Source organism: Vombatus ursinus, unplaced genomic scaffold (genome assembly GCF_900497805.2).
Source record: "Vombatus ursinus unplaced genomic scaffold, bare-nosed wombat genome assembly UNPS02014798.1, whole genome shotgun sequence".
In the NCBI taxonomy this organism is placed as follows: Eukaryota; Metazoa; Chordata; class Mammalia; order Diprotodontia; family Vombatidae; genus Vombatus; species Vombatus ursinus.
The window spans coordinates 23,811,419-23,826,486 of NW_020954576.1; the positions used below are offsets into that span (position 1 = coordinate 23,811,419).

General features: G+C 38.5%; 1 protein-coding gene across 2 annotated transcripts in view; it reads left to right on the top strand.

Moving 5' to 3' along the window:
- The window catches only part of LOC114049605 (serine/threonine-protein kinase MRCK alpha), a 410,500-nt gene that overhangs the window by 258,211 nt on the left and 137,221 nt on the right, over positions 1-15,068 (top strand). For both annotated transcript variants that reach the window (XM_027870865.1, XM_027870866.1), the window contains exons 10-11: positions 10,833-10,999; positions 11,857-11,979. In XM_027870865.1, the coding sequence (XP_027726666.1) occupies positions 10,833-10,999; positions 11,857-11,979 (290 nt within the window). The remainder of the gene's footprint in view (positions 1-10,832; positions 11,000-11,856; positions 11,980-15,068) is intronic.

Consider the following 15,068-nt stretch of genomic DNA (forward strand, 5'->3'; position numbering starts at 1 on the left):
GAAGTCAGGAGTGCCTGAGTTCAAATCCAGGCTCAGACCAAACACTTGGCACTTACTAGCTGTGTGACCCTGGGCAAGTCACTTAACCCCAGTTGCCTAAAAAAAATAAATAAATTTCTGTTTCAAGAAAGCCTATATAATAAATACTACACATTGTGTTTTGAGCTGTCCATCATTTCTTTTCTTCCTTGTAAGTTTTCTTTTGTTCTCTGCTGTGCAATTTTTACTTTGTTCTTTCCCCCCTCCCAGTGCCCCTTCCCTCAGCCTCTCCTCCCCTCCCCCAAGAAGGCTATAATTAAATGTGCTAATGTGTGTATGTATCCACATATATACATATGTACACATGCATATACATACACATATATACACATAAATATATACATATATACATACATACACTTACATATACTTAAATATCTATAATCACTCATACGCACACACACACACATTCATGCATCTGTGTAATACTGTTCTGTATTTATTTGTCTCTGTTTCTCTGAGGGTGGATAACGTCTTCCTTTAGAGGTCCAAGTCTTTCTCTATTTTTCTAAGTCCACCAACTCATCATTTCCTGTACCACAGCAATATTCCAACCTTATACTGTCTATTTATTTTAAGTAGTCTACAACAATATTGATTAGTATGGCTGACATGGTATAGTTTCCATTTTTGTCTCTTCTGATTAAATCTATTTTAGCTTTAACTTTTTCTGAGATCATGATTACTACCCCTACCTTTTTCCCCCTAATAAATTCTGCTCCTGACCTTTATTTTATGTTTGTATCTCCTGATTCCTTTGCTTTACTTCTACCCCCTAGCTTGCCCTCCTATTACTTAATTTACCCTGCCCCAAAGAACCCTCCCTTATCCTCTCCCTTCCATGTAAAATTCCTCCCTTTTCCTTTTCCCCCTCCCTAAGCCTTTTATTTCTTTTTGAATTTAGAAGATTTTGTTGTTTTTCTAGCTTTATGTGTATTATTCCCTCTTTAACCCATTCCTAATGAGGGTAGGGTTCCAGAACTACCAGCACTTCTTCCCTGTCTAATTCTGTGTCAGTTCTTTCTCTCACACCTCATTTGTATAAGATAACTACTCTTTTATCTTTTCCTAAATGGTTTTACTTTTTTAGAATCACATTATACTCAGGTTTACCCCAATCTTTCTTTTGAAATCCCAATGACTAATAACAGTCTTAGACATACAATTTTCATTTCCTCATAGAAAAAGTGAACAATCTGTCCTTACTGAGTCCCTTGTGATTAGTCTTTGATGTGCATCTTATATTTCTGTTGGATCTTGTATGTCAAATTTTCTATTAAGTTCAGGACTTTTTGCAACAAAATCCTGAAAGTCTGGCAATTCATCAAATGTCCTTTTTTGTTTTCATTCAGGATTATGCTTAACTTTGCTGGGTATGGTATTTTTGGCCAGAACTCCGATATATAGTTTCACAAGACCTAAGGTCTTTTAGTGTAGCCGCTGAGAGGTCTTGTGTGAGTCTAATTATGTCTCTGCCGTATTTGAATTGTTTTTTTCTTGTCGCTGAAAGTTTCAGAATCTGGCTGTGATATTCCTATAGGTTTTGTCACAGCATCTCTTTCAGGTAGCGATCAGTGGATTTTTCCTATTTCTACTTTCCTCTCTTGTTCTAACACTTCAGGACAATTTTCTTATTTCTTGCATTATTGTATCAAGATTCTTTTGTTAATCATAGCGTTCAGGTAGTTTATTCTTATGTTTTCTCTTCTTGATCTGTTTTCCAAATCAATTGTTTTTCTTATGAGATGTTTCACTTTCTGCTGTTTTTAATTCTTTGTATTTTGTTTTGTTACTTCTTGGTCTCTTATAACATTGCTGGCTTCCCCTTGCCCAATTCTAATTTTCTTTCTTTCTTTTTTTTTTTTTTTTTTTGCTTAGGCAGTTGGGGTTAAGTGACTTGCCCAGGGTCACACAGCTAAGTAAGTGTCAAGTGTTCGGTCTGAAGCCGAATTTGAACTCATGTCCTCCTGACTTCAGGGCCGGTGCTCCACCTAGCTGCTACCCCAATTCTAATTTTCAAGGAGTTGTTTTCTTCCTTAAGATACTGGATCTTTTTTTCTAGTTGGTTGACTTTCTTATCATATTCTTCTTGTTTTTCTTAAATTGTTCCTATTTTTTATTTTAATTTTTCCTCAACCTTTCTCATTTGATTTTTAAAGTCTTTTTAAAGTTCTTCTATGAATTCTTTTTGGGCAGATGACAATTTGACTTTACTTTTTGGGGCAGGAGAGGCTTTTTTCACTTCAGTGTCTTCCTCTGAAGAAGAACTCCAGTCTTCTCTATTCCCATAGTAATTTTCTGTGGTTGGATTCTTTCTCCTTAGTAGCTAACTTTTTGTAATTACTCCTAGCCCTGGGGTATGGGGGATGGTGCCTCTGGCCTTAGATCCTCCTTCAGTTCTCCCCTCTGGCTTGGAACTGAAACCAAGAACTCCATCCTCTTCTATGGGCCCACAGCCAACAGTGTCCTGCCTCACTGCTCCTGCATTTGCCAGGCATGTGTTGATTCCTTCTCACCCAGGGCCATGTCATGGCAGCACGGCTGGGTCTGGCATCCTTTATTAGAAGAGGTTCCCTCAGTTTTAGCCCACTCAGATGCCTGACTGCCTACAGTGTCTGGGAGAGGAAAATTCCTGTTGCTGAGGCCAAGGCTACCTCCCAACCCACCTAGACCCAGGGCTTGCCACTTGCTGTTTTCAGTGGAACTAGCCTGGAGGTGTTTACTCTTCACAGGGCCCAAACCTCAGCCCTCAAATCTTTCTTCAGATCTTCTCCAGTTATCCTAGGAGGACCACTGTTCTGCCCCAACTCTTGTTTATTTTTACAGCTCTACATTAACCCTGAGGTTATTTTGTCTTGTTTGTGGGGGCTACACTAAAAGACCACAGGTCTTGGAACATTATATATCAAATTGTAATACAGTTTGAGATCTGGTATAGCTATGCTACCTTCCTTCAGTTTTTTTAATAAAAGAGTAAAAACTGAAATTCTGACCAAAAATACCATACACAGCAAAGTTATGCATAATCCTGAATGAAAACCAAAAAGTACATACAAAGCAGTAATCATCAAAATAAAACAATCTGGTACTAGCTACAAAATAAATGGATAAGTGGATCAGGGGAATGGATTAGGCACACTACATACAGTAGTGACTGACCACAGTAATCTAGTATTTGATAAAGAAAAGATCCAAGCTTTTCAAAAATTCACTGACAAAAACCACTGGTAAAACTGGAAAATAGTTTGGCAGAAACTAGGTACAGATCAGCATTTCACACCCTCTACCAAGATAAAGTCAAAACCGGGTACGTGATTTAGACACCTAAATGGTGGTGTAAATACACATTTAGAGGGGAATAATGAAATAAGAGGGTGAGGGAATAGGATTGAGGGGTATAGAAGGATATTTTAGATTGACAGGAATGGGATAAAGAGGGAATAACATATATTTGGAAGGCTATAAAAGTTTTCTAAATCCAGATAGATATAAGAGGGTAAGGAGAAAACATAGGGGGAGAGGATAAGGGAGGGATCTTGGCAGGGAACGGGGTAGGTTACATAACAGTAGGGCAAGCTAGCAGATAGAAGTAAAGTCGAAGAGTCACAAGAGATAGAAAATGAGATACACACAAACATGAAATAAAGATCAGGAGTAAAATTTATTAGGGGGGAAAAACAGGGTCAATAGTCCTGATCTAAGACAAAGTTAAAGCTAAAATCAATTTAATGAAAAGAGAAAAATAGGTGAACTACATACCATATTAATATTGTTTTAGGCTATTTAAAATAACTAGACAGTATAAGGTTGGAATATTGCTGTGGTATAGGAAATTATGAGTTGGTGGAATTAGAAAAATATGGAAAGACTCTGACTGATGAAAGAAAATGTTATCCACCTTCAGAGAAACAGCAAACAAGTATAGTATGGTATAACATAGATACTTACAAATGTATATGTCTATATATGAGTATGATTTTAGATATCTGTGTGTGTGTGTATCCATACTTAATTATAGCCTTGGGGCGGGAGGAGGGAAGGAAAAGAACAAAATAAAAAGTGCATGGCAGAGAACAAAACAAAACTTACAATGAAACAGAGAAAAGATGAACAGCTCTGAACACAGTATGTAGTATTTTTTATTTAGGCTTTCTTGAAATGGAAATTTATTGCTGTATATTTTGAATCATCTCTTACATTCTGCTGTGCACATGGCAATGCTTTTTTTTCCCTTTCCTTATTTTCTATTTAAAGTTATATGTTTCTTTTTCTTTTCTTTTTGTGTATTTAAATTTAAAATAAATTAATTTTTAAAAAAAGAATCCCTCCCTTGTCCTCTCCTTCCACCCTGCTACTTTTTGATCTACACACCCTTTTAAAAGTCCTTCCCTTATTCTGTCCACTTACCTTCCTATTTCTTTATAAATTTAAAAGAATTTTATACCCTTCTAAATGTATATGTTGTTCCCTCTTTAACCAGATGAGAATAAGGTTCCAGTACTACCAGCTCTCCACCCCCCATGCTTTCGCTGTAATAGTTCTTCCATTTACACCTCTTTTGTGTGGGATAATTGCTTCATTTTACCTCCCCCTACCCAGTTTCATTTTTTAAAATCATCCCATCATATTCAACTCAACTCCAAGCCTTCTGTCTATGTATGCTCTTTTAAACTACCCAAGTAAGATAACGTTTTCTCATAGAAGTATATAACACTTTCTGATACGAGTACATAACATTTCTCATACAAGAAGTAAACAATTTGACCTTGTGGTGTCTGTTATAATTGGTCTTCATTGTTTACCTTATGCTTCTCCTGGATCTTATATGTCAAATTTTCCATTGAGTTCTGGTCTTTTATTGTCAAAAATACCTGAAAGTCTTTCACTTCCTTAAATGCTCCCCCTCTTTTTTTTTTGCATTCAGGATTATACTACTGTGCTTTGCTGTGGGTAAATTATTCTGCAAACCCAGCTCCTTTGCTCTTCAAAATATAATGTTCTAAGCCCTTCAGTCTTTTAATGTAGAAGCTACTAGATCTTGTGTTATCCTGACCATAGCTCCACAGTATTAAATTATTTTTCTTGTTGCTTGTATTTTCTCCTTAACCTGGGAAATTTGAAAGTTGGCTATGATGTTCCTGTAAGTTTTCATCTTGGGATCTTTAAGATGGTGATAGATGGATAGTTCTTATTGCTATTTTACCATCTTGTTCTAGAACTTCAGGGCAATTTTCCTTAATGATTTCTTGCAATATTATACCTAGATCCCTTTTTTATTTTAATCATAACTTTCCAGTAGTCCAACAATTCTTAATATTATCTCTGTCTGATCTGGTCTGTAAATCTTTTTTTTTTTTTTTGCTTTTTGGTGAGGCAAGTGGGATTAAGTGACTTGCCCAGGGTCACACAGCTAGTAAGTATTAAGTGTCTGAGGCTGGATTTGAACTCAGGTCCTCCTGATTCCAGGGCCAGAGCTCTATTCACTGCACCACCTAGCTGCCCCTATCAGTTTTTCTAATGAGCTATTTCAGTCTCTTACATTTTTTCATTCTTTTGATTATGTTTTATTATTTCTTGGTGTCTTACAGCATCATTAGCTTCCCCTTGCCAGATTCTAGTCTTTAAGAGGTTATTTTATTAAGTTTTTAAATCTCTTTTTCCAATTTGTTGACTTTTTTCATAATGTTCTTGATTTTCTTATTTTTTTCCCCTAACTTTTCCTCAACCTCTCAAGTCCTTCATAAGATCTTCTTCTTCTTCTTTTTTTTTAATCAAACCTCAATAATATGGAAATATTCAGTGGTAAAATATTATTGACTTCTATTTTTAGGTCTATGATTTTGGAATCCTTTGTAATTAGACAAAAATCATCCCAATGAAAACAAAATCTCTCTTATTCCTAATGTGTTCTTCCTGGTAATGGAAAATAGCTCATCAGCCATCTTTGGTATGGTAAACATCCATGTAGTAGAAGACAGTTGTTATCAGCCTTCTTTCATCTGCATATTCCTGATTCCTCACATCTTTTCTCATAGGTTTTCTTTTCCATTGCTTTGATCATCTTTGATCCTCCCCCTCTTCATTCTCTCCAAGTTTTTCATTTCCCAATTTCAAGTAGCTTCAGTGCTCTAATGAGGTCCTGGCTAATGCTGTATACTATGAAGGAAGTAAAATCATCTTTCTCCCTGGGAATGCATAATTAAAAAACAAACTAATTTCTCCATTAAAAAAATCTATAACAGAATCCAGGTTTTGTTAAAAATAAAAAAAGAAAGAATAGAATAGTCTAAAAGTAAATAATCCACAGGAAGTCTGAGGACTATTTAAAAATATCTTATTGAAAGCCAAGGAAAATAAAAGCCCTGGAAATGAATCAGAAGGCCTGAATTCTCTTCCCATTTACATCATTCATTAACTGTGTGACCTTGCTCATATCCCTTCATATCCCAGAGCCTCAGTTTCTTTTTTTTATGATAATTTTTATTTTTATTTATTTTTTTGTTTTCAACCTTTACTTCCACAAGATTTTGAGTTACAAATTTCCACCCCATCTTGCCGCTCCCCCCACCCCAAGATGGCATGCATTCTAAATACCCCTTCCCCTAGTCTGCCTTCCCTTCTATCTCTCCCCCCCTTCTCTTATTCCCTTCCCCTTCTATTTTCCTGTAGGGCAGGATAGATTTCTGTAACCCATTTCCTGTATTTCTTATTTCCCAGTTGCATGTGAAAATATTTTTTTAAAACATGTGTTTTTAAAACTTTGGGTTCCAAATTTTCTCCCTTCCTCCCTCCCCACCCACCCTCATTGAGAAGGCAAGCAACTAAATATAGGTTGTATATGTGCAGTTATGCAAAACACTTCCATAGTAGACATGCTGTGAAAAACTAACTCTATTTCCCTTAATCCTATCCCGCCCACCCCTCCTCAGAAGTATTTGCTTCTGATTACCCCCTTTCCCAATCTGCCCTCCTCTCTATCATTCCCCTACTCTCTTGTCCCCTTCCCCCCCCCCCCATTTTCCTGTAGGGTAAGACAGATTTCCATACCCAATTGAGTGTGTATGTTATTCCCTCCTTAAGTCAAATCCTGTGAGAATAAGATTCACTCATTCCCTCTCACCTTCCCCCGTTTCACCTCCACTGTAAGAGCCTTTTCTTTTCTGTTGGGTTTTTTTTTTTGTGGGATGATTTACCCCATTCTACCTCTCCCTTTCTCCTTCTCCTAGTATATTCCTCTCTCATCCCTTAATTTTATTCTCCAGATATGACCCCTTCATTTTCAACTCACCATGTGCCCTCTATCTTTCTATCTATCTATATCTATATATACATATATATAATTTTTCCCCTCCAACTACCCTAATACTGACAAAAGTCTCATGAGTTACAAATATCATCTTTCCATGCAAGAATGTAAACAGTTCAACCTTAATAAGGCTCTTATAATTTTCTCTTTCCTGTTTACCTCTTCATGTTCCACTCGAGTCTTGTATTTGAAAATCAAATTTTCTATTCAGCTCTGGTCTTTTCATCAAGAATGCTTGAAAGTCCCCTATTTCACTGAATGACCATTTTTTCCCCTGAAGGATTATACTCAGTTTTGCTGGGTAGGTGATTCTTGGTTGTAGTCCTATCTCCTTTGCTGTCCAGAATATCATACTCCATGCCCTGCGGTCCCTTAATGTAGAAGCTGCTAAATCTTGTGTTATCCTGATTATGTTTCCACAATACTTGAATTGTTTCTTTCTGGCTGCTTGTAATATTTTCTCCTTGACCTGGGAACTCTGGAATTTGGCTACAATATTCCTAGGAGTTTTCCTTTGGGGATCTCTTTCAGGAGGTGATCGGTGGATTCTTTCAATTTCTATTTTGCCCTCTGGTTCTAAGATATCAGGATAGTTTTTCTTGATAATTTCTTGAAAGATGATGTCTAGGCTCTTTTGTTGATCATGGCTTTCAGATAGTCCAATAATTTTTAAATTCTCTCTCCTGGATCTATTTTCCAGGTCAGTTGTTTTTCCAATGAGATATTTCACATTGTTTTCTAATTTTTCATTCTTTTGGATTTATTTTACAGTGTCTTGATTTCTCATAAAGTCACTAGCTTCCAATTGCTCTATTTTAATTTTTAAGGAAGTATTTTCTTCAGTAAGCTTTTGGACTTCCTTTTCCATTTGGCCACTTTTGCTTTTTAGGGCATTCTTCTCCTCATTGGCTTTTTGGACCTCTTTAGCCATTTGGGTTAGGCTATTTTTTAAGGTGTTATTTTCTTAAGTATTTTTTTGGGTCTCCTTTAGCTAGCTGTTGACTTGTTTTTCATGATTTTCTTGCATCACTCTCAGTTTTTCCTGTACTTCTTGCTTCTCAAAATCCCTTTTGAGCTCTTCCAAGGCCTGGGACTGATTCATATTTTTCTTGGAGGCTTTGGATGTAGGAGCTTTGGCTTTGTTATCTTCTTCTGGTTGCATGTTTTGATCTTCTTTGTCACCAAAGTAAGATAATAGAGTCTGACTCTTTTTGTGCTGCTTACTCATGATACCGGCCAATTCCTTGAGTTTTAAACTCTTTGTTAAAGTAAAAGTCTGCTTCCAATGTGAAGAGTGTACTGTCTCAAGCTTCGGGGGTTTGTACAGCTGTTTTCAGAGCTACTTCTAGGGACCTGTAAATTTTCAGTTCTTCCAAGGTGCTATGATAAGGCGCAAGGTGTTTCCTCTCCGCTGCCACAACAAACTTCACCACGCCAGGATCACCCCTCCGAACTGTGACCTAGATCCAAGCACCAGTAGAGCAAGAGATTCCTGCCTCAGCACTGGCAAAGAGATCCTTGCAATCCCCCTCTGATCAGCCACTTGATTCCCCCTCAGTCTGTGGGCCAGAAGCTCAGGAAACAGTCACTTCCCCAGGCCGAGCTCGAGACTTGTGGCTGAGACCTAACTGCTCTCTCACCACAGTCACAGACTTTTCCCACTGACCTTCCACGTTGTCTTTGGGTTCCTGGGTTGAGAAGTCTGGAAACCACCACAGCTGCCCGCGATTCAGTCCTCTGAGGCCTGCTCCAGGGTTGCTTCGACCTGGGCACCCACACTGAACTGTGCTCCTCTCCCCGCCCAGTGCGATATACCTTTCCAATCAACCATTCAGGTTGTCTGTGGCTGGAAATTTGTTTCATTCTGTCTTTTTGTGGGTTCTGCTACTTTAGAATTTGTTTAGAGCCATTTTTTTAGGTATTTGGAGGGCTTTGGGAGAGAGCTCAAGACAGTCACTGCTTTCCCTCCACCATCTTGGCTCCGCCCCCCCCCCCCCCCCCCCAGTAAGATGTTCTAAGAACTCTTTTTGGACATGTAGCAATTTCACATTTTTCTTTGAAGTGAGAGGGGCTTTTTTAACTTTATATCTTCTTCCGAGTATAAACCCAGATCTCTTCTATCCCCATAATAGCTATCTTTGGTCAGGTTCTTTCTCCTGTGTTAACTATTTGTGTGTGTGTGTGTGTGTGTGTGCGCGCGCGCGCGTGCGTGCGCATGCATCCTCATATATGTGGCTTATTAATATAGTCTATTCTAGTCCCAAGGTGTGGGGAATGATGCCTCAGACTTTAGGTTTTTCATTCTGTTGTTTTCTGAGCTCTGCCAGGGGCCCTACCTCAGGTACTCCTCTCTGCCCCTGAGCCAAGGCTAGTGCCCCCAGCTACACTGTCACTGCAAATGCTCTTGCTCTTGTCAGTCAGTCCCTTTCCTGGCTGCAAACTTCATCTCACCCCTCTGCCCTGGAACCAAAACCAGGATTCGACTCTCCTGCTAATGCTGACAGTGAGCAGGGTCCCTGCTCCTCTGCTACTGCACTCAGTAGGCATGTGCTCACTAATCCTCACCCACCTGGGCCTGGTGTCCCACAAGAGTGCAGGGTCCTTCAATCCTCCCCTGATCAGCTATCCCACCACCACACTGTAAGGTAAAGTTTCCTGAATCCCAGTTGCTTCCAGGGCTTGTTGTTTGTTAATTTAGGGGAGTCTGCCTGGAGATGTTTACACTTCATTGGGCCAAACCTAGGCTCTTGGAGGTCAGGTGTTTCCTGAGTTGTTCTCCAGTTGTCTTAGATTATTTCTGCTGCTGAAAGTTCACTTTGAGGCAATATTTTATCTTGTTTGAGTGAGAATTTTGGAGAGCCCAGTATTTCCTGTCTTATTCCACCATCTTCCCTAGTCAAGATTTCTTGAAAAACACAAGAGATAGCATCGCCAGTTACATTTAGCTCTAGAACCTCCAACAGTCTTCTCTGAGAGAGCCAGAACCACTCAACAGAGTTTGGCATAAGCATCTTCACAGGAAAAGAAGGTTCATGGGATGCTTAGGCATGGATTAATTGGTAAAGAACCTTCAAACAGAGAGAATCACAGATCCATTTGTGTGTTTGTAGTTAAGGAACCATTATGTATTTGAATATCATTCTAATCAATAGAATTATGTAACAAAACATTGATGATATTAGCTGAAATGCTTTCACATAACTATATTGATAGAAATTCTTGTTATTCTTTAAAGAGCCAGACTTTTTTTTTTTAGGCAACTTTATATGTCATTTAAAAAAGCCAATTTAAGGAACTATAGAATTTTGGTATTTTCATTAAAATGTTTTACTAGGTAAATGAGGTTGCTTTTTTTATTTAAATATTGCTGATTGTTCTAGAATGTTAAAAAGTTAAATTCTTTTATGAATGATGAATAACCTTGTTTTTACTTATCTTCAAGATTTTCATCTCAAAATGATGCCAAGTTATTTTCTCTTTTCTTCAGTGTTCTTTCAGATCGAAGTTGTTTAAGAGTTACAGCTGGACCTCCCTCAGTGGATGTTGATGTCAATATTCAGCGAACTTTGGAGGACAGTTTAGCAACTGAAGCTTATGAACGGAGAATAAGACGTCTTGAACAGGAAAAACTTGAGCTTAGTAGAAAGCTTCAAGGTAAAGAATGTTTTAAGGTAGTGCTGCCACTGTTTTGTACTCTTATGTGATAGATAGTGCTAGATACAGAAACAAAAATTAAATAGTCACTGTTCTCAAGGAGCTTATATTCTGAAGAGGGAGAAAACAGGGATATGTGAATATATAACAAACATTTTCAAAAATAAACAGAAAGAAATAGGAAAGGATAGAGGAAAGTATTAACAGTTAGAGGTATCTAGAAAGATGTAGACTGGAGCTGAACTTTGAATGAAACTAGTTCTATTCTAAGATCAGAGCTGTGTAGCTAATATAGTGTATCCATGGAGGACAGCCTGTGGAAAGGAACAAATATAGAACCCCTAACATGGGGAAAAGTATGAAAGCCAGTAAAGCTGGTCCATGAAGTAGAAAAAAAGAAAATATCTATCTGTTGTTCTGTTTTTCCTATCAGCTCAGGGAAAAGGCGAGGAAATAATCAAGGGAATTATGTGCTTTTCCCTGTTTAAAGAGAGCATGAATGGTGTGAGGGCTTTCTGAAATGGAGGTTTGAGGAGGAACTCAGTGATTTGAGAAAGAGACCTTCGGTGTGAGGAAGACGCCAATGTGAGAAGGCCACTGGGGCCAAAGTAGAGAGATGGTCCTATGAGTTGTGGATTAGGTCAAGTTATGTACAGGATACCTTCCCAGTTCGTTAGGCATATGTTCTTAAGATGGCAAGAATGAGAACATTTGTGAATTTTGTTCTAGAGTCATAATACTTTTATGTCTGGACTTTGTCATTAACTCTGCAAGGATTTTTCCATATGTCTGTTAATGTAGTTCATAAAATGCATGTGAGTCACTGTTATCTTATTTTTCCTTCTTTCTTTTTAAAGAATCAACACAGACAGTCCAGGCTCTGCAGTATTCAACTGTAGATGGCCCATTAACTGCAAACAAAGATTTAGAAATAAAAAACTTAAAAGAAGAAATTGAGAAGTTGAGGAAACAAATAACAGGTAAATTTCCATAGTTCATTATTAATATTTTCTTGTAGACAGAAATAGTTCTCCAGAGTGCTTATCAATTAAGAAAATGGTATCTCTCTATTAGCAAATACCATTCTTCCAGTGTTGTACTAATATCATAGTGAAATTATGGATGACACTTAGTATTTATAGCAGTATCTCCTATAATCCTTTAATATTGTCAAGAAATAGTAATTTTTTTCATTTAAGATACTTGTACATTTTTATATTGATTTTTTTATTTATATCATGTGTTGTAAACCTGTATATGGTAATTTTTTGATCTAGTCCAGCATCTTCATTTTATTCATAGAAATTAAGACCCAAACAGATGAAATGACTTAAATAGGATCTCAAAGCTGGCTCATGTCAGAGTTATAAATCAGAGCTCAGGTCTCTCACTTACTGTTGGAGTTTGCTTTTTACTCTGCTACAATTTGCCTTTTCATTATTAAGCCTTTTAAGCATATAAGTAAATTATCATTTGGTAGCAGTGCTGTTAAGAAAAGATATCCGTAATTACATAACCATTCTATAGATTTCTTTCAGGTCATCTTTTTTCTACTAGTCAATAAATATGTGTCTTATCACCTTCTACATATGGTGACTCTAAACACTTAGTGTAGCAGTATTGTCAACAGGATCCAATCAACAGTTAGGATCCTCATACAGGTGGCTCTCAATTACCTAACATTCTTTTCCTTTCTGGCATAACCCAGGCTTTTTATCTGGGAGTATGTGTCAATCATGATGTCACTCATGTTTCTTTACCTCTGACTATCAGTCACACTTCTTCCCTTCTGAATCAACTTGTTGTTTCAGTTGGTTAACATTTAATTAAATATGTACTATGGGCCAGTTATTGTGCCGGTCGCGCCGTGCACTCTCCTCCTATAAGGAGCAGGCTGCCAGGGTCATACTTACCAGTCTTCGGAGCCCACCCACGAGCTGATCAGGAGGTGCAAACACTCGAGCTTTATTCAGAGGCTATCACAGCAAGGCCAAGCAGGAAAGCAAGAGCAAGAGAGCAGGAACAAGAGAGAGCAAGCTCTGACCCCTACCGCCCCTATATACCTTCCTAGCCCCTCCTCCTCAGCCCGCCTACTAGTCATTGATTGTAGGATCAGATATCGGAAGGGGATGTCTGGGGTTAGCACTGCACCAAGGGAGAGGATGTGACGGGAAGCTAGGCTCAGATACTGGAAGGATACGTCTGGTGTTAGCGCTGCACCTAGGGAGAGGACATGACACAGGAGGCTAGGCCCGGATACAGGAAGGAGACGTCTGGGGTTAGCGCTGCACCTAGGCAGAGGACTAGACAAAGGGAGCTTGTTCTCTGCCGTCCCACTCCCACGTGGCACAGCCCCCTGCCTCAGGAGCACATGCTCTGGCTACTTCCCCATATCCTGTTCCTACCCCAGTTCACCACAACTCCACATGGCACAGCCCCCTGCCTCGGGAGCGTGAGCTCCGGTTACTTCCTAATATCTTGTCCCTGCCCCAACTTGCCATAACCTCCACGTGGCACGTAGCCAACATCAGACAATCCCTCACAAGTTATTACGTTGGAAACAAAGATTCAACGATAGAAAATAAAATAATCTGCCTCCAAGTAGCTTATGCTCCACAGAGGAGAGAACTTTACATCCTCTGCGTATATAGACAGACTAAACACTGTGGTGAGATATATATTTTCTTTCCTCTCCCTGACTGTCATGTAAGTTAAGCTAGTTTTTCTTCAGAGGGTATTTAAACCATCCTTTAAGCCATCCCTAATTGGCTCAGGGGAATAAAGGCTCATGCTGTTGACATCACTATCTGGTACCTTGAGTAGTCAGTCAGTAAGCATTAAGTGCCTAATATGTGCGAGAAACTGTAATAAATACTGGATTCACAAAGAAAAGCAAAAGACAAACCTTGTCTACAAGGAGCTCAAAGTCTAATGTAGGGAGAAAACATGCAAATGATTATATACAGACATGATGTAAACAGGATAAATTGGGCATATTTTCAGAAGGAAGGCACTAAGTTTAAGGAGGGCTAGGAAAGACTTCTTGAGAAGGTGGCACTTTGGCTGAGATTTAAGGGGCATATACACACATACACATATATACATATATACGTACACACACACACACACATATATATATATGTATATAAGATATATTACAAAGGTAGAATTGATAGGACTTGGCAACCAATTGGATGTGGGGAAGGGAATGAGTGTGAAGATTTGAAGATGATGCCTAAATTGTAGGCTTGAATTACTGGAAATATGGTGGTATCCTTGACGGTAACAGGAAAATTAGGAAAAAGGGGAGAACTTGGCCAAAAGGGCGATGGAGGAAAGATAATAAGTTTAATTTTGCACATATTGAGTTTAAGATTGTCTGTGAGACATCCAATTTGAGATACTCAAAATGGAGTTGGATATTCAAGACTGGAAGTTATAGAAGTTAGGGCTGGATACATAGATTTGAAAATCATTGGCACACTGATGATAGTTGAATCCATGGTATCTGATGAGATCTCCAAGTGAAAGAAAATAGAGGAAAAAGAAAAGAGGGCTCAGGAAAGAACCTGGGGGACATTGGTGGTTAGTGGATGTTACCTGGCTGAAGATTTGCAAAAAGAGACTGAGAAGGAGTATCCAGACAGGTAGGAGGAGAACCAGGATAGTATCACAAAAACCTGGAGAGAAGAGAATATCCAGGAAAAAAGGGTAGTCAGAAGTGTCAGAAGCTGCAGAGAGATCCATAAGGATAAAGACTGAGAAAAAGCCATTAGATTTGGCATTTAACAGAATGTTTTTAACTTATGAGAGAGCAATTTCAGTTGAATAATGAGAGTAAAAGCCAGACTGCAGAGAGTTAAGAAGAAAGTGAGAGGAAAGAAGTGAAGTCATCTTTTGTAGATAGCCTTCTCAAAGTATTTATCCACTAAAGATATGGGATGGTAGCTATTTGGGATGGATGAATTATGTGAGGTTTTTTTGAAGATGGAAGACACACAAACTTGTTTGTAGGCAATAAGGAAGCAGCCAGGAGACAGGGAGAGATTAAAGATAACTGAGACATAGG